The 19,745-nt window shown below is 39.0% G+C and overlaps 1 protein-coding gene across 3 annotated transcripts; it reads left to right on the top strand.

The window, feature by feature from the left end:
* Nucleotides 1-33: 33 nt before the first annotated feature.
* Nucleotides 34-17,063, top strand: b4galt3 (UDP-Gal:betaGlcNAc beta 1,4- galactosyltransferase, polypeptide 3). Of its 3 annotated transcripts, none has more exons than XM_030139373.1 (8): nucleotides 34-355; nucleotides 842-935; nucleotides 2,988-3,534; nucleotides 3,644-3,879; nucleotides 10,080-10,270; nucleotides 10,352-10,474; nucleotides 11,395-11,499; nucleotides 14,182-17,063. In XM_030139373.1, the coding sequence occupies exons 3-8, from the start codon at nucleotides 3,252-3,254 to the stop codon at nucleotides 14,525-14,527; spliced, it is 1,284 nt and encodes a 427-aa protein (XP_029995233.1). In that variant the 5' UTR covers nucleotides 34-355; nucleotides 842-935; nucleotides 2,988-3,251; the 3' UTR covers nucleotides 14,528-17,063. The 3 variants fall into 3 exon arrangements, with proteins under 3 accessions (XP_029995233.1, XP_029995235.1, XP_029995236.1); XM_030139375.1 differs by having other exon boundaries at nucleotides 842-951; XM_030139376.1 differs by lacking the exon at nucleotides 842-935.
* Nucleotides 17,064-19,745: the final 2,682 nt, after the last annotated feature.

The following is a 19,745-nucleotide window of genomic DNA, read 5'->3' as shown; positions in this document are numbered from 1 at the left end:
GTGCGCCTCGGCCCATCTGACTGTGACTCAACGATACAAGCGTGTTTGGATGGAGCGGAGCGCACTCGGCTGTGTTGACACCGGACGGATATGAGGCGATGTTCTGGCGTGTAAAAGCGCCTGCAGCCGTCTGTAAGAAGGTACGGAGAGATTTCGCTTTGGATGAGAGATTAGGAGGAAGAGAGGAGGGAGAGCAGGAGGAGGAGGAGGAGGAGGAGGAGCAGCAGCAGCGAGCATCCAAAAAATAAAAAATAAAAAATAAATACGGTATCGTGTGGATCATCTTTGTGGCACAGGCCCGTCGAGTGCCAGTGGAAGCCAGGGACTGGATTTGGAAGGTCGCAGGGATGCAGTGGTGAGTCGGATGGTGCAGGAGCAGAGAATGCATGCAGCTTAGAATGAAATAAATCACGGACATTGCGATCCAGTGTGCGCATTAGTCATGTAAATACTGTACATGCCTCGGCCTAACGGCAGCTTCTGATAGGCTAATCACCTGAATGGATGTCTATCTATCACAACCGTGGCTCTGTTTCCGCTCTGTGTTTGATCCATATTTTTATTCTACCTCTAAAATCCATCATCAGATTATTGAATAAAAATAGCTGCAAGATTCTTTAATTGCTCGCACAAACCGGAGAGTGTTTGATCCGCAGACATCAGCATCTCTTCCATATATATACGCCCCATGCAAGTGCCACTGCTTCTAAATAAAGCAACGACGTGACATTTGTTTGTAGCTGCTCGTCATTCGCCAGGTTATTTTAACTTGCAGCAGACTCCACTGTGATAGTAGTGGGAGTGCTGTCACATTGCTGTTATACTCTCTATGTTTTTGCAGAAAGCTTGACTATGAAAGGAGGAAGAGGAGGAGAGAGGTGGAGTGAGCCCTTCCTGGTCCGGAGAAAATGTTAATTTGACTCTTGCAAAATCAGGTACCCATATATGCAGGTTAGAAATGCAGTCATTTATGGTTTGGAGGTATATTATGGTGCATAAATAAAGTGAATCTCATCTTGCATGTACATATCACTCTCATATTTATGGTTTTTAAATGTGCAGTTTGACCTATTCCTATACAAAGGTCACTAAAAGATCATTTGGTGTTATATCATAGTAACAGTAGACATTACAAAACACAAGTTGATTTATAAATTAAACTAAAAAGTTGTTAAAAGCAACCATAATCTTCATATTTCATCATATTATTTATTCAATTCTATTCAGACTGCTTCCATTAACCCATAAAAACCCAGTGCTACTTTTGTGACTGCATACATTTTTCTGTAGATTTGACCTTTCTTAAGTGATTTATCACCATCTATTAAAATATTATCCTCTGTATTTTGCATTTTTTCAGTGAAAATCATGTGTTTTCCTATATTGAATTTACTTATCATGTATCGGGTGTTCAATCCTAATACTCGAGAGCTACTATCCTGCATGTTTTAGATGTTTTCCCTCTTCCAACACTTCTGCAGTGCTTGATATTAATGTAAAGCGCTTTGGGTGCCTTGAAAAGCGCTATAGTAATCTAATCCATTATTATTATTATTATTATTATTATTATTATTATTATTATTATTATTATGTTTATCATTTGAATCAGGTGGACTGTAAGAGGGATACATCTAAAACATGCAGGATAGTAGCTCTCGAGGACTAGGATTGGTCAACCCTGATTAGATGTTCATTAAAGCTGAATACAATACAATACAATACAATACAATACAATACAATATAATACAATACAGTACAATACAGTACAATACAATAGAATGCCTTTCTTGTCATTATACATATATATACAGGGTTATTGAGGGTTATTATATCAGAAATAGAGAAAACTGAAGAAAAAATGACTTTTTCAGTAAAATTTCTCATTAACTGACCATAAACCAAGTGTCTCCATCCACTGTCACTGATTTTACTGCTAAATCAATGTTGTAGAAGATGACGGTGTTTCCACATTCACTCTGAACGTCCAAAAAGGACACATCTGATGCCGTTGAAAAGCTGAAAAACTGCATTTTAAAAGAATTATTTGCATGTAGTGATAGGGTTAGTGGATCAACACGTATTAAACACTTTAGATCAATAGATGGGTTAGGTCACTAGTGGCTGCTCGGGTCTTTATGGGTTAATAAATAAAACATACATGTTTTTCTTTCATCCCATGATATACACAGCCTGGCCAAAAAAAAAACAAACTGTAAACAAATAGGTAAGAAACAAGTGTTTTTGTTCTAACAGATGCAGTGAGTAGCTTCTAATGTCATAAACCACCATCGGTTTGAAAGACAGCATAACAATAGGACTGTATTTCACTGGAAAAAGGTCATATGGTCTGGTGAGTCCAGACTGACCCTGTTCCAGAGTGATGGGTGCATTAGGGGGACAATGATTACCCATCATGCCTACTGTCTACAGTATAAGCCTGTGGGGGTAGTGTTACAGTCTGGGGTTGTTTCAGTTGGTCAGGTCTAGGCTCAGGAACATTATGTCCCCTACAATGACAGAAATAAATGTGACATTACATAAACATATTGGAATGATGAAATGACAAATTCATGACACAATCAAAGCGAAAGGCAAAACAAAATATTATACTGTGGGATGTGTTTTTGACCAGGCTGTGTATATCATCACACCACATAGCACCTGCTTCTTTTAGCCTTTATGTATTATACATGGTTTTAAGATTCAACCATAAAAAAGCAGTTTTTCTTAAAATTCTGATACTAGTAATTGATACTACTACTACCGGCACTATTACTACTTGTAATATTGTAACATGGATACAGTGAAACCCTGATATTTTCTAACATATTCATTCATCTTCTGAACCTGTTTTATCCTCACTAGGGTTGCGGGGTTTCTAACATATACTTTCGTTAAAAGCTCTGCTGTTTCAACCCTAATCCAGATTAACCCTCTTTTAAAATGCACTTTATGTAATTAACGGTAGTTTTCATCTTCCTTCACAGCGACTTGTGTGGTAAGGAGGTGATGGAAATGCAGACTGAGCTTCACCACTACAGTGACCCCCTCCTCCAGATGGACCCCCGCCTCCTGTACACCTGAGCCTGCCCTCAGCTCTGCCTCCTTCCCCTCCTCTCCCTCTGCCTCTCCTTGTACATCTCCCACCTCCTCCTCCGCCCTCCTCATCCAGATCTCACTTATTTTTCCCCTCCTATCTATCCCTCCAATTTACCCTTGTGGGATTTCACTGCTTTATAATCCTACTTATTATGGCGGGCTGCGGTCGCTCCTTGGACTCCCCCTGCACACTAGCCTTGCTGGTGGGCTTCCAGTTTGCCTTTGTGCTCTATTTCTCCCTGGGGGGCTTCAAAGGTCTGGTGTCTGTCCTGGTGCACACCACAGAACCAGAGTTCGATTACTCTCGGCCACATGACGTCTACACTAACCTCAGTCATCTGGGTGTTCCGCCTCCTCCTCCACGTAATTCTGGTACTGGACCCCCTGCAACAGGACCACCTCTGAAGGACTGCCAGATCCCCTCCCCACTCTTGGGTAAGTAAGACGGGATAAACGGGATATGACAGACTAAGTAAAAAGAAGAGGGAATAATGTTGGCCTGATCAATATCCCTAAAAGGCTTTCATGTCCTGTCAATCTCCAGTCGGACCTGTGTCTGTCCATCTGTCCTCTCCTCTGTCTCTGGAGGAGATCAGACAGAGGAATCCACTAGTGCTGCCAGGTGGACGTTACCGGCCTCCAGACTGTGAACCCCGCCACCACACAGCCATAGTGGTCCCATACCGGAACAGGCAGACCCACCTGCGAGCCCTGCTTTACCATCTCCACCCCTTCCTCCAGAGGCAGCAGATCCATTACAGCATCTACATAGTGCAGCAGGTCAGATTCTATATGATTTATGTCTATTTGTCGATAAAAGACTCCACACAGAAAGGTCCCACCCACATCGACTAGTGTTGGGATTGAACCCAGGACCTTCTTGCTGTGAGGCACGAGTGCTATCCACTGCACCGTGTTCTGTGTGGAGTTTGCATGTTCTCCCTGTGTCTGCATGGGTTCTCTCCAGGTTCTCCGACTTCCTCCCACCATCCAAAGACATGCACTGATAGGTTAATTGGTTAATCTAAATTGTCTATAGGTGTGAATGTGAGCATGATTGTTTGTCTCTCTAGTTAAAAGGAGTGGCTGAAAAGCCAAAGCCGAGGGGCCACACATGTCAAAGGATGTAACAGTATGAACTGACGAAATGTCCAGGGTGTACCCCGCCTTCGTCCCTATGTAGCTGGGGTAGGCTCCAGCGGCCCCCATGACCCTAGTGAGGATAAAGTTGGTTCAGAAAATGAATGAATGAATGTCTGTAAAAGTCTGTGTGGCTGCAACGTGGGTCCCATTATTCAAAACTCTCCTTGTTGTGAAATGATGACTGATTGGTAAAATAATGTTTTTACATTGTTGGATGGGTCTATTTCCTGCTTATTACATGACTACTTACACGATAATCAATTTTCCTATCAATATCAATATTAAGTCTCCCATACAGAAAAAACATACCAATCACAATCAACTACTCAGCAAAGCCATATAATAAAATATCTGTCTAAGATGTGCATTATTATTACAACAGTATTATAATGCCTGCATATTAGAAGTGTACTACTGTGTACTATTTGTCTAATGGAAAATTACTGCTTATGCTAAAACCACGTCTGGTTTTCTGTTTGCCTGCCAACATTGCACCTGTATGAAATGTTCTCACAGAAGCGTTAAAACTTACTTTCACTATTAATGTGTGCTCTAACCCAAAGTATTGTTGTACCCAGTTCTGGCGGGCATGCTAACCACAGACTGTATATGTTAGTGTCACCTACACAGACCATTTCCTCATCCAGTTTCCCACAAGTATCTGCATTTCTCTGTCTCACTGAGCCAGAGAAACAGACAGTCTGTTCACTGTATGTTCACTCATTTTCTATAATATTTTAACACAAATGTTCAGTGCACTGAGTGTTTAACAATTACATTCACTTACGTAATTAGGTTGTAACTCAGCATTTAACTTATTACTGTTGTTGTTGTGACTTTTGTAATAGAAGTGTAGTCCTACTTCTAAGGTCCAGTGTGTAAGATTTAGGGAGTTTAGGATATGGCAATTGCCGAAATGAAATATAATATGCAGTGGTGGCTGGTGAAATTATTTTTAACCCATGAAGACCCAAACCTCCACTGGCGACCAAATCTGATCTAAAATGTTTAATAATTTTTGATCCACTAATCCTATCAATCCATGTAAATAATTGGTGTAAAATACAGTTTGTCATCTGTTCATTGTCATCAGATATGACCCATTTGGACGTTCAGAGGCTCCGTAGTGAACGAGGAAACACTCGTTTTCTACAACACTGATTCACCAGTAAAACCCATGGAGTTTGAGAAATGACAGTGGATGGACAAACTTGTTTTAATGTTCATTTCTTGAAATTTTTGCTGAAAAAAATAACTTTTCTTGAGTTTAATCTGAGCTTTAATGAATATCTACATGATCAGTGAATTAAATATAGGAAAATACTGGATTTACACTGAAAAACCACAAAATACAGAGGATAATTTTATAATAAATGTTCATAAATGGGTTAAATATAGAAAAATATATATATTTTATAAGTGCCGCAAAAGTAGCAGTGGGTCTTTATGGGTTAAGTGGGGTGCAGTATCCAAGTCAGTTTTGGGATGCACTATAACCACATATCACTACTAGCGTATGCACCACCATTTTGAAATATTGATTTGAATTAAAAATACATAGCATGTGTTTTCAGTCATTTATTTTTTATATGTAAATTTCACCTCTCTATCCTCCCTTGCACATGTTTTCATAACTCTGTTGTTAAAGTCAGGCATGTCCCCAACAAGTGTCTTTTCCACTGATTGAAAGGACAATGCATTTAGACCAGGAGTACAGGGTTAAATCAGTGGTTCCCAACCTTTTTTTGGCTCGTGACCCCATTTTAACATCACAAATTTCTGGTGACCCCAGACATTCAAAACGGAGACTTTTTTTTTTCTAAAATGAATTTGTTTTTGGTCATGTAATAGTTTGCTATACAATGTTGCAAATAAATATTCATTTTAGATGACATTTAGTCTATATAATGTATATTATGGACAGAGGCAGAAAAGCCAGGTGTAGATTACTGCACAAAGTGAGAGTTTTATTTTCTTTGGTCAGGATATGTACAGTGTGTAATCATCAAAGTACGGAGACTGAACCCACATGCAAGACCCGGAGGCAGACGTAAAAGTTTACAGGGTTTATTAAGCACAAGGTTAACAGACAAGTCTCTGATAGTGATAATTAACAGAATCTTGAGGCCACAGAGTTCAGGATTCTTCACGGGTCTCGTGAAGTGGACCGGATACGGACCCGCACAGTCTGAACCGAGAAAACACGTCGGGGATCCGACTAGGGGAGAGCAGAGGGAAGTCAGTACGCAGACCAGGTCATACACAGGCAGGCAGACGGAAAGGCAACAGTACATAGGGGACAGACAAGCTCACGTACCAGTAAAACAGGCAGGAAGGTCGAACACACGTAGAATCAACGGTAGCAGAGGCACAGACAAGGGTCGGGCAAAAAGCAGTGGTCTAAGAAGCAATCCGGGTGAAAAAACAGGCAGACAGACAAACAGGATCCAAAAACGCTGGTAAGTAACACACGAGGATATTACGAACTGGCACAGGACAGGGGAAAACACAGGGCTTAAATACACAAGAGGGAGGGAAGACAATGAGACACGGGTGGCACCAATCAGGGCGGGGACAGGTAATCACACAGGTAGAAATGATTAGGGAAAGGAAGCAAAGACACCAGACATGACACATGAGGAGAACTTAAAACAGGAAGTGACAGACAAAACACACAAGACAGACAAAACCAGACTAAGGTCTGGTGGCAGACGTGACACAGTCAGTCCAGCTTGGATTTACAAGGCTGACAATTAATACTGAACAAACAAGAACTTAAACTATGAATTATGAAAGAGCTGCAGCATCTGAAACTGACCACAATGAACATTTGACAGATAAACAGAACCACAGTGCTTCAGTTTCAGCTTCACAGTTTGTCATGTCTTTTATGGATTGGGATTGTCTCTTTCAACTCACCATATATTTTTTATTTCGAAGTTTTTATTTTTATTTTTATCAATTACTAGAAATTTCAGGCAACCCCATTTGAATTCCAGGCGACCCCATGTGGGGTCCTGACCCCAACCCAGTGTTGAAAAACACTGGGTTAAATGATGTTATTACCACATCTGCCTCCCACATTGTAGTCAGTAGTATTACCCACTGAGCTGTCCAACCATTAGCAAAAACACTAATATTATCGACTGAGGTATCCGCTGGTATATACTAATATCAATCCATCAATCAATCAGTCAATCATATACTAATATAGTGGATGTACATTATTTTGTTTTGGTCATTTTAACAGTAGCTCACAAGCCAAAAAGTGTGGGTATTGTGTGACATTGTATGCCTGAGGGAGGTCTTGATTCTTTTCAGGATTTGATGTTTACTTCTGTAGGTGGTGCTTGGGTACAAATTTTTGCGCCCTGAGACTCTCCTATCTTTACCTCCGCCAGGAGGTATTGTGATTACTTTGCTTTGTGTGTTTGCGTGCATGTTTGTTTGTTTGTTTGTTAGCAAGATAGCTCAAAAAGTTATCGACAGAATTTCATGAAATTTTCAGGAAATGTTGATACTGGCACAAGGAAAAAAGTATTACATTTTGGTGGTGATCGGGGGGGGGGGGGGGGGGTTGCAGTGCAGATCTGCCTTTGCGGAGGTCTGCGCTCTCCGAGTGCTTTTCTTGTTTGTATTGGAGTGGGGTCCACTGTGCATGTGCCATTAATAACCAGAGTCTGTGGAGGTCTTTTTTGCACCCCAAACAGGAAACACAGGACTTGACTATTCACTAAACGACGAAAACCTTTTTACATTACACTTCAACCCAGACTGTTGAACTTCTCCCCCTCTCCCCCTGTTCCCCCCCCCCCTCTTTTTCTCTTCCTTTACCCTCTATCTCTAAACCCAACTGGTCAAGGCAGACAACCATCCTCCAGGAGTCAGGGTCTGCTCCAGGTTTCTGCTTGTTAAATGGAAGTTTTTCCTCCCCACTGTCACCACTCACAAGTGTTTGCTCCTGGAGTCTGTTGGGTTTCTGTAAATTGGCTTGAGAGTCTGGTTTCAACCGGCTGTATATGTAAAGTGTCATGAGATAACTTTTTTTTGTTCAAAGTGTTTTTATTACCTATTGAGTCATCCAGAAAAGCAAAATACAGACACTGTTTTTTTTGTTGTTTTTTTTATGCCCAAACCCATGAACATTCCCACCCTGTTGCACCATAAAAAACATTATAACTGACAATAATAATAAATAAAAAATAAGGAACACAGATATTAATCACAGACTCATATTAATAAGACTACTCAGGAATAAGTGAGGGATCTACCTCTTTTATGTGATTCAGAACAGGTTGCCAGGTACTGAAAAAGTTATTGGCACATCCTCCTATAGAATATCTAATTTTTTCCTATGTTAAATGATGTAAAAGATCCAGAAAACAGGATTTAAATGTTGGGGGTTGTTTATCTTTCCATTTTAGTAGTATATGAGTCTACGAGCTAGAAGAGGGGTGAAGGCACATGAGATAACATTTGGTATGATTTGGTGCCACATCAATAAAATTTGATTGATTGATTGATTGAGATTATACACCAGGGGTGTCAAACATGCGGCCCGGGGGCAAAATCCGGCCCGCCAGTGGGTTCAGTCCAGCCCGTGGGATGAATTAGTGAAACACAAAAATGACACTGAAGATATTAATAATCAAGAATGTCCAAATAATTTTAGGTCAGTTCCATCTAAAGTGGGTCAAACTAGTAAAATACTATCCTAATAAACTATAAATAATGAAAACCACAAAATTTTCTCTTTGTTTTAGTGTAAAAAAAAGTAAAATTAAACAAAAATGTTAACATTTACAAACTAACCTTTTACAAAAAATGTGAAAAACCTGAACAAATATGAACAACCTGAAATGTCTTAAGAGAATTGAGAGTAATTGTACCAATATTTTGTCTGTTATTAAATGTTTTGTGTATTTGTAGATCCATTGTGATCTGGAATTTGTAATGAACATGTGAAAATGAGAAGCTGAGGCCAAATAATGGCATAAATTGTTAAAATTGCACTTTTTTTCTTAATAAATTTAATTTTGGTCATGGTTGGTCATGTTTTTCCACATTTTTTTAAAGGATGTAAAAAATTTGATAATACAATTTTACTTTTTCGCTTTAAAACATAGAAATTAGACACACACATTTTGGAATTGATATTATTTTTGTATTATTTGTTATTATTTTAATTATGCAGCCCACTGCAGGTCATATTGCGTTGTATGTGGCCCCTGAACTAACATGAGTTTGACACCCCTGTTATACATGATACTTAGGGGCTGTATCATGGATAGCTTGTTTATTTAAATACTAATGTTTTTGTAAAATATTGAATGTGGGACAGGTGGGGCGGTGCCTTAGTGCTCTCTATTGATGAGCTGCTACTGATAATATGTAATATATATATTTCCATTAGTGTATAGTGGCCAAAAAAAAGGGAATTGTTTTGTTTTTGTGAGCTTGGACATACACAGGGAGGGAGCTTTTAGCTGTTCATAGTCTGACATATTTTCAGTCGCTAAGAACAGACTTCCTCTTGTTTTTTAAAGCATTTTATTGTGGGTTGCATCCAGCGTTATGTTTAACTGTAGCCCAATGTTAATATCCCATAACTACAAAGCCCAGTCAAAACAAACACTGACTCTTATGTGGGATTTTGGCATTTTTGCAGTCACCGTCTTTGAGAATGAAGGCGGAGTGTTTAGTTGGATGCTACACCCTTACTAAATGTCACTGTTGATCTTATAATTATTGCGCAATATTGCTGTAACAAAATTAATCGAAGCAAATCACTCACTGGTAATCCTGTTTTTACTGTGTGCATTTATTTGTTGGTTCAGTGGGGGAACAGTACTTTTAACCGAGCCAAACTGCTGAATGTCGGCGTACGGGAGGCGCTCAGAGATGAAGACTGGAGCTGCATCTTTCTTCACGATGTGGATCTGTTACCCGAGAATGATCACAACACCTATACCTGCCACAAACAGTTCCCCACACACCTGTCTGTGGCCATGGACAAGTTCAGATACAGGTAGAAGCACCACTTTGAACATGTGACAGTGAAATCCTTTTATTTGTCCGTATTGCTCATGATTAATGTGCCCGTTTCCAGGCTGCCGTACCCACAGTATTTCGGTGGGGTGTCAGCTGTGACTCCAGATCAGTACATGAAGATGAATGGCTTTCCTAACCAGTACTGGGGTTGGGGTGGAGAGGATGATGACATCGCTGCCAGGTGAGGACATGGACTGCAGCCCCCATCCTGCATGATGAAAGAGCTGTGCATGTGTTCACATTAGCATCAACTCTGCATGCAGACATTTCAACCCCTTTGCACTCTGTACTTTTCTTTTTATTTTCTTGCAGAGTTTTTTTTTTTGTTTTAGCGCCACATGTTTTCCTTTTCTTCATTTTTTTCCCTTTAAATCATGTGTTCTAATGTCATCTTTCATCTTGACATCCACTCCTACTGCTGTGGCTTTGCTATTGGAGTGGGCTAAGTAAGTATGTTTGCAAAGACTAACTAGCATATCTGGGCTGGGCTGGTTCTGGGCTGGTTCTGGGCTGTGTGCTTTACAGTTTCAGGCTGTTTTCGGGCTTGTCTTACCTCTACGCTGCGGTCCCTTCTCTCCACTCTGTGGCCCTAAAGCATTTACCAAACTGTTATGAGAGGCTCTGAATGCAACAGGAAAACAAAGATCTGAAAGCTTGCATAAATTTTTAATGAAACCAAAACTATTCCTCCCTGACTTTTTACAATCCTTGCCTTTTGTGCATGGTGTTTGCAACTTTTTTAATACATCATATACAGGACATGCACAACAGTAGTTACATGTTTTGATTGACCTAGATGACTGGAGTGGTGCGCAAGGACCAAAGATGGAAAAGGGAACCACAGTGTTTTCCACCACCTATAGGCCATATAAGTATGTTGTCCTCATAGAATCCTCTGTAATCTTTATTTTTCCATTTCTGAATGAATAAATTGTCCCTAAATCACAGTCTTAGATTAAATAGTGTTGTTGCTTTGAGTAATAGATGTTCTTTCAGACTTTTTTTTCTATTATGTAGATTCTGAGATGTAGTTTCTTGACTTTATGCAGTGAATTGGAATCTGTTTCTCCCAGTGACGCTTGGTTTGTGCTGTTTTTGCAGAGTACGCCTGTCTGGTATGAAGATTGTACGCCCTCCAGTGGCCATCGGTCATTACAAGATGATAAAGCATAAAGGAGACAGAGGCAACGAGCAAAATCCACGCAGGTACTAATAATACACAGAGGTATCAAAAGTATTCTCATTCATTCCTCAGGTAGAAGTATACATACTAGGGTTTAAACAGACTTCTGTAGAAGTTGAAGTATCAAGTCAAGCTTTTTGCTCAAGTAAAAGTGTAAAAGTACTGGTTTCAAAACTATTTAAAGTGTAAAAGTAAACATAAGGGGGGAAAAAATGCCATTAGGACAAAAGCTTAGGTGGTGCCACAGGGGCCTATAGTGCACTACCCCACCTCCCCAAAAAACATTTTTCTAAAGGCCATAATGACTATAATGTTATATTAAAATGTTAATGCTGATAAATTTGGGATGTACTAGTCTACCTGTTTCAGCTGCATATATGAAGATTGAAAATGAACGCATTTTAGTCCAATGCAAATGTATTAAAGAACCATAAATGTGTCCTACTGAGCATTAACATGTGTTTATGGTGCAGAAGATATGATGAGTAGTTGAATATAAGTATTGGAATGGTGCAAAAAAGTCAGGTGTGATGGATCATGTGCAAACCAATAGGGTGTCAGAATTGTATATGTTTATAATTCTCATCCAACCACAATCAAATTCACTCTATCCGGATGGTCCCATTTATCTGGATAGTTTTTTTTTTTTTATTTGAATGATGACAAGCCGGAGTGAAATAGGAGTAATGAGGCTATTTTTAAAATGTAAGGAGTAGAAGTAAAAAGTCAGCTGAAAAATAAGTACTCCAGTAAGTATAGATAACCAAAATTTCTACCTACGTAAGGCAACAAAGTATTTGTACTTTGACACCTCTGCTAATACAAACATGCACACTTTTCCCCCTAATATTTTTGACTTGCTGATTTGCTCCTTTTGAGTGTAATGTTTTTAACTACCCCACTCAACTGCATTGCAAATTTACAACTAATCTTGCTTTGTCCTGCTAATGTTCGGCCTGACTTTATTCCCTCTCTTGAAGAGAGGCATCAAAATTACATTATATTCCTACAGCTGTTGCAGCCTTTTTCATCAGTTACTTGATGACTTCATACAGTAATTGATGTTCTGTTTTTGTTGACATTCTGCTTGTTTGCGGTTGGCATTTGATTGTGATGGTATTGTGATGCCAACAATTCTCCATGCCTCAGGCACTGTGCAGAATTGTTTTGTGACTTAAATTACACATGCCTATCATTCACTGGAAGTACTTAAGATGTAAACACACCCGCATAATTTAGCTACAGAGCTAAACGTTTCATGCATATCAGAATACACTGACATACTGGGTAATAATAGATGGATTTTTGTGTACATACATTATAGTATACATTTATATTTAAAGTTATGGTTTTAAAGGTAAACAGTGTCATTTTCTGTGTGCGTGACAAATATAACTTATCTTAAAATCAACTGCTTGCCCTGTTTAACCCTTTAACAACTGTAATCTCTCCGGTGCTGCATTTTACACCTTACAGCATTCAAATGACTGTAACTCCTGAACCATTTACGCTATCCACAAAATTCAAATGACATGAGAAAGCTGAGATTCTGAGCTTTCCGAAACTATACAAGCCTGTACAACAGCAATGTGGGACTCTGTTTAAGTGAAAGAAACCCTTTCAGAGACTTCCGAAAAGGCAAAAAACCACCTGGAAATAATGAAAAATATGAAGCCATAATATGGATACTGAATGTTCAAGACCAAAAAGCATGTTTGAGCAGATGTAACATAGATGAAAATTAATTTATTTTTGCAATCTCAAAAAGTTTTGTTATGGACATAGATAGATAGATAGATAGATAGACAGATAGACAGACAGACAGACAGACAGACAGACAGACAGACAGATAGACAGATAGATAGATAGATAGATAGATAGATAGACAGACAGACAGACAGACAGACAGACAGACAGATAGATAGATAGATAGATAGATAGATAGATAGATAGATAGATAGATAGATAGATAGATAGATAGATAGATAGATAGATAGATAGATAGATAGATAGATAGATACTTTATTAATCCTGAGGGAAATTCAGGTATTCAGCACCTTTACATACAGCACAAGACAAAAAACACCCAGACCAAAACACAACCCAACAGTGGGTTAGTAGCCAGGTTGACATTAGGGTTAGTATATATACTCTAAAAGACACTTGCTAAAGAACTAAAGAACTACCTTTAAAAGAGCTTCCTGTACAATACTGTAAATAAAGGCTTCTGGTTGTATTTACACATTTCAGGGCAGTGATATAAAGTGAAACAGTGATTTAAGTGTAACAGTTATTTAAGTGATCTACGGTGGTTCGAAAAGTTGCTTGGATATATTAAAGTCTCTTCGTATCAGTCCTGATGTGGTCATGTCTGAGACTGAGACCGAGACCATTTACAATTGTTTTTGATAATAAATATACTAAAAACTTCAAGACTGTTTTTTCTTTTTTACTAAAATGCACTGTTTTAAGCATTTATTATATATAATAATGATGATTAATGAATAGATATTGAAAGTTAAGTTCTTCCTAAAAACAAAGGTGCAAAAGAATTGGCAAAAAATACATTTTCTGAAACTTGTATTGCACAGAAAACATGAAGACACCTAGGCGGCCTGTTATAATGGCAGTCTTAAAGATAAAAGATGATTTTTTTGTCTTTGCATACCCTCTGATGCATATTTTATGATGTGTGATTTTTCTAGATTTGATCTCCTGAAAAGGACCAGACTCAACTGGCGCTCCGATGGCCTTAACTCTCTGACGTATGAGCTCCTTTCCAAGGAACTGCAACCTCTCTACACCAACCTGACCGTCAACATTGGAGAGGACCCCCATGTGCCCCAGGGGAAAGCAATGGTGTCGGTTAAAATGGCACCACTTACCCAACAAAACACCAACAAGAACGGAGCTGAACAGGAGAAGAGAAAAGAGAGCAACAGAGCTGCAGCAAATATGACTGTAGCCAAACCAGTTGACAAAAAGACAGAACCAACACAGGCAAAGGCAGCAAATCAAACGACACAGGAGAAGACAGGAGTAATGAAATAGGATGAGATTATAAAGAGGAAGTGCATCACATCTGTAGTATAAAGTGGCTTCTCCATTTATTTTGTCCTGAATGATGTACATCTGCTCAGCCAGTTTTTACATCATGCTATGAATTAAATGACGTTGCAGTTGTCCGCAGGGGTGCGTTCAGGAACACATCCGAGTCACGTATTCTTCGTTTCTCATCCGCTGAATGCGACTCCGGGTCAGATGTGTGTGGTCATACTCAGTGACCGACTCAGTCATATCCACGTAGACGGTCCCGACAAACTAAAAACGAGCACGGGACAGCAAATATATAAATCTCTGCTCTTTTTTCAGACATCGCAAGTTGTAAACAACACATCTGCTGCCAGCGGACCTGCAGCTTCATCCAGTCTGCTCCCAAAAAACTGCTGCTGTCAGTCCACCCCACTCCACTGTGGGTTTGTGTTTCTGTGCCTTCTCTCTTTTATGCGCGTTTTATAGACTGATAGAGTTGCTTTTACAAACTGAACTGGGGGTTAATTTTACCTCTGCTGCCCCAAAGAAAAAAGATAGAAAGCAAGGAGGCTAAATACGATCTCAGATCAGAGTAAACAAGTTGCTCCAGGACTGCCGTTTTATATTTGTGTGCATCGATTAAGCGCTGACCAACTCCAACTCGCTGAATTCTAGAGTTTATATTTATATAGAGAGACTTCTTTATTTGTTTACTGTTTTGTTTGAACTTGTCCTTCCTTACAGTCTGGTGCCTCTTAATTTTAGTTTCTAGACAATCAAATCATACTGTTTCCACCCACATTTCGAAGTAAGGAAATATCATCATGACTATCTTTACGCCTGTCAGATATCCATAGACTTGGCATGATAATTGTTGTCTAGTCTGACTATTACTCTCAATACATGGATAGAAATATGCTTCTGGTATTATCTGTGATTTTCAGTTTTTTTTTTTTTCTTTTAGATTAGTCAGATATGGAAAAATATAACTGCATACGATATTGTAGGCACTTGACTGCACATTTGCCAGTTTCAGATTGTGTTAAATATCAAAAGTGGTCATAGTTACAATAAAGCACTGTGCATAGAGTTAGGTCAGCTTTTAACTAGGAGGCAGACGTCTTTACAGATGGCCTTTCAGTATAATGCAAAACAGCCCAATGTATCTAAATGTCACTCACTAGAACAAATCTTTTGTGTCTTGGTTGAAGTAAGGAAACGAGATTGAAAATGAATCCTATCTTGTGAGGGCTGCTGTATCAGGACATACATATACCGTAGGTGTTGACAGATCTGTCATTGTATACTCGTATAATCTAAAATTCACATCATCTGTCAGATATTCTTCTTTTCCATATCATTTGGAATGTATTATTGTGAGTTGTCATTCTAGTTTACCCTGTGCAAAGTGAGAGTTTATAAAGGGAGGTGATTGAATTCAGTCATAGGATGTAGAATATCCTGCTGCTATCTGATCTGAAAAAGGTTATAATTAAATAGCTTGAAAAATGACAAACTTTAACACAGATGATATGGTGTGGAATTGTGTTTCATTATGCTAATATGTATGTATGACTTAGGCTCATCTGAATGTACTTCATTTACTGTTTTATTTATGAAGTCAATGAGAGACTGTTTTTGCTGTGCATATGTTGTAGGAATTGAAACCTTTTACTCCATCATCCCTTTACCTCCATAATCTGTATTTTAACATTGTGCCTCATCAAGACAGACCATATTGAACATTATCAATGGGAGGTGTGTGGGTGCCCTCAAGTGGCACAGTCTGAAATAGGTCCGGCCAAGAAAATACAAGGACTGATTGAGACTGCAGTGTTGTGACATGAATGTTAATTACCAACATCAGCCATTCACAGGTTTCAGCCAATCACATCTTTGCATTGCTCTGTGTGGAGGATTTTTGGTTTGCGTAGAATCACATGATGATGCCAGCTTAAAGGAGTACAGCGACTCTAAATTCTACTTGTTGTTATAGAATCAAAACTATATGGGGAGTGTTTTATGAATGGATATAGTTTTATAGAAAGAATCTACATATGTTTATTTATGAGAATATACTGTTTTAAACAGATTGTCTTGACAGATTGCATAGATAGACTGCAAGGCCTAATTTCTTAGCTTTATATTATATTTAGTTGCATATCAATAGATAGTATATTCTCCATTTATCATATTGCCTGAGACAATGTTTAAGATGTAAATGAGTGACACACTGAAAGCTTTTAAGGATGTTAGATCAACTCTGCTAATAATCTGTAAACTGTACTTAACTGGAGAGTTTTCTATATTTAATGAATGGTTAGTTTTTATAAAGACACAGTAAATAAGGTACAGTGAACAGGATTGGAATGACATGTTAGCTTTTTTTTTTATTTAAAGTGCTCATCTGATCATGTGTTCATTCTGTTATTAATGACAGTTTCAGTTTTTGACGTAATAGTTCAGGAACACTTGACAGAAAATATGTGACATTCATGTACCCATTGCAAGTGAATGATGGTTAATGCATAAGATATAAAGAAAGACCATGATATTTCTGCTTAGGCTGACTTATTTACTGACCTTCTCTCTTGGATAAAAGACTTGCAGTGTGTGTGTGTGTGTGTGTGTGTGTGTGTGTGTGTGTGTGTGTGTGTGTGTGTGTGTGTGTGTGTGTGTGTGGTGTTCATGTGTGCTGAGTAGAAAGCAACTTCAGCAAGAAAAAAAAAAAAAAAGGCAGGAGGAGCAGTAAACTATGATGGAGTTGGAATACTGTGTGTATACCAATAAAACCCAAAATGAAAAATATGTCTATTTATTACTAGATAAATACATACAAGCATAGAAATAAGAAAATACATGCTTATTATAATTACACTTAAGCGATGCACTCTAGAGAACTTGCCAACCTGCTTTAGGCTTTTTATTAATGCTGCTGCAATTTATGGATTGCAGAGCTCAGAGTCTCACGCTATCTGGTAGATTACTAGTTATATATGATCATCAACACATGCTGCTAAGCAATCTGAAACTGCACTAACCTGTTACATCACCCTGTGCACTGCAAGCCTCGGTGCTCGATGCGGGCAAAAAGAGCAGGATTAAAAAGTTGGATATGAGCTCATACCTATAAATAGACAGTAACCCCCAGCTGTGTATGTTCGATCTGTTTCATAATCTCAAATACTGAATGACTCACCAACAGAGGACCAATGTGCACCCAAACAGTCACAAAGTCACAGACCGAGGCCAAACAACACCAAAGTGGGCCTCATTAATTATACAGCCACGTTTACATCAGAGGCATTTACTGCTTAATGAACATGAATGCAGATTTCTTTCTTTTACAGTGTGAGTGTTGGCACTGATACCATATTAAAACCAAATAACATGCAGCTCCCACCATACATTATCATTATAGCATGTAATGAAAATAAAATTTATGGGCTACCGCATTTATAACCCCATTATATGACCCCATACCTTGACAGTTACTGGAAGGGTTTATGGGCTGAAGCACTGGCATTCGTATATTCTATGAGACAGTAAAGCACAAAATTATCTGTTAAAGTCATCAGATAGCACCTGGATGTCTATCTGAGATGTTCCTGTGATTGTGTCACTGTCATGACAGCAGTGACAGTTTAGTTTGCACTTTCCCTGCAGTAGACTGACACACTGGCCTGCTGAAGTGACTGTGGCAGGCAGACGCAGAGGGCTGAGACAGCCTTTAGTCACCTCTTGTTACAGTATGGCCTAGGAGACACCGCTGACCTCTTTTACCCTGTTAACACACACACACAAAGAAGTACACGCAAAATGGTATGTTGTTCTACATATCATCGCACAAAGATAGTACAAGAGATGAGGAGTAAAACAGTGTCCTTGACAGTGTTAGAAAATACAAAGTTGACATTTGGTTAAAAAGAAGTACATCATCAATTTTAATTCTAAAGTCATTAGTCAAAAGTCATTGATTTGTGTGTCTGCTTGTTTGTTCACTTTGTTTTTCTGGTTTCAGGATAGCACACCTTTAAACTCTGATAGACACCTGTTCCACAGGTAGTAGAAAAAAAACATTAAATGATGTTTAACAGTAAAAATGAGTAAACACAGTCTAAAATGTCACAGGCTGAATCACAAGAGAACATGTTTAACATATGTAACCTCATTTAACCTAATCTACTTGAATATAGACTTTATTCTGTTATGTAATAACTTTGAACCATCAAATAATGGCCCTAAATTGTGTGTTTCAGTTAGTGTGGCATCACTGCAGTAGAGGCAGGACATTCTGTAAGTGCTGTCAAGTTAAATATAATTTACCACTGACATGCCTGTTTGTTAAATGTTCAGCTGCAATGTTAAAGTACTGATGATGCAAAGAAAATCTGTACCGTATTTAAAAATAACAGATGTCTCTAACATGATGCTTAGTTATTTTAGAATCAACGCTGATTTTGATGACTGCATCCTGACAGAGAAACGACACGGTGGATCTAAAATATTCCTCTGCATAGACGTGTTTTGTGTGAATCATTGCCTGGCATCAATGTGAAAGTCTACGATGATAGTGGGTCACAACATTTGGTTATATAAGCACTCTTAATGTTCTGCTCCGAAAAATCACAATATCATCTGATATGGAAATAAAAGATATGAGAGGATGCACCAAAGTCCTGAGGCGTCTCATGCATGGGGGCAATATAATGAGGAGGAATCAGGATCAGCCGTCAGGGTCATCAGGGTTGGACCCTCATTCCTGTCTCATCCCACAGCTGCTCAGCTGCTCCTGTCATCCATATTTGCAGCCTCAGTGGACAATTTCCTCAGCTGCAGGCCCTCTGAGTGCTCACAACAACACATAGATCAAGTGAATTAATTCTGCTATTGTGGCAGCACACTGCAGATCTAGGTCATGTAGTCATGGCTCCTTTTTTCCTGTGGCCACCTAAAGTCAAGTCAACAACCTCCTATCCTCCTACAGGAGCTGACCTTGACATTACCAGGTGATTTTCCACAGAGGTGTGTGTGTATGTGTGTGACTGTGTGTGTGTGTACGTCTGCTCCTGTCCTAGTGTTTGTGTGCACGGTCGTGTGTGAAAAGCATGCGTAGGTATGAGTGAGCATGTGTGAGGGTATGAGTGTGTTATTTGTAGGTAACATAGGTAGTGCTATGAAAAAGAATCAGCCTGTCTATACTTAGGGCTTGCCTGCGGCTATGTGTGCATGAAAG

This window comes from Sphaeramia orbicularis, chromosome 7 (assembly GCF_902148855.1).
Source record: "Sphaeramia orbicularis chromosome 7, fSphaOr1.1, whole genome shotgun sequence".
Classification (NCBI taxonomy): domain Eukaryota; kingdom Metazoa; phylum Chordata; class Actinopteri; order Kurtiformes; family Apogonidae; genus Sphaeramia; species Sphaeramia orbicularis.
This window is presented reverse-complemented; position numbering and strand designations above follow the sequence as displayed.

Coding starts and splice junctions, on each gene's coding strand:
- b4galt3 (XM_030139376.1), top strand. CDS start 3,252: ATGGCGGGCTGCGGTCGCTCCTTGGACTCCCCCTGCACACTAGCCTTG. Junction 10,271..10,351: donor ATGGACAAGTTCAGATACAG/GTAGAAGCACCA, acceptor GCCCGTTTCCAG/GCTGCCGTACCCACAGTATT. Junction 11,500..14,181: donor AACGAGCAAAATCCACGCAG/GTACTAATAATA, acceptor TGATTTTTCTAG/ATTTGATCTCCTGAAAAGGA.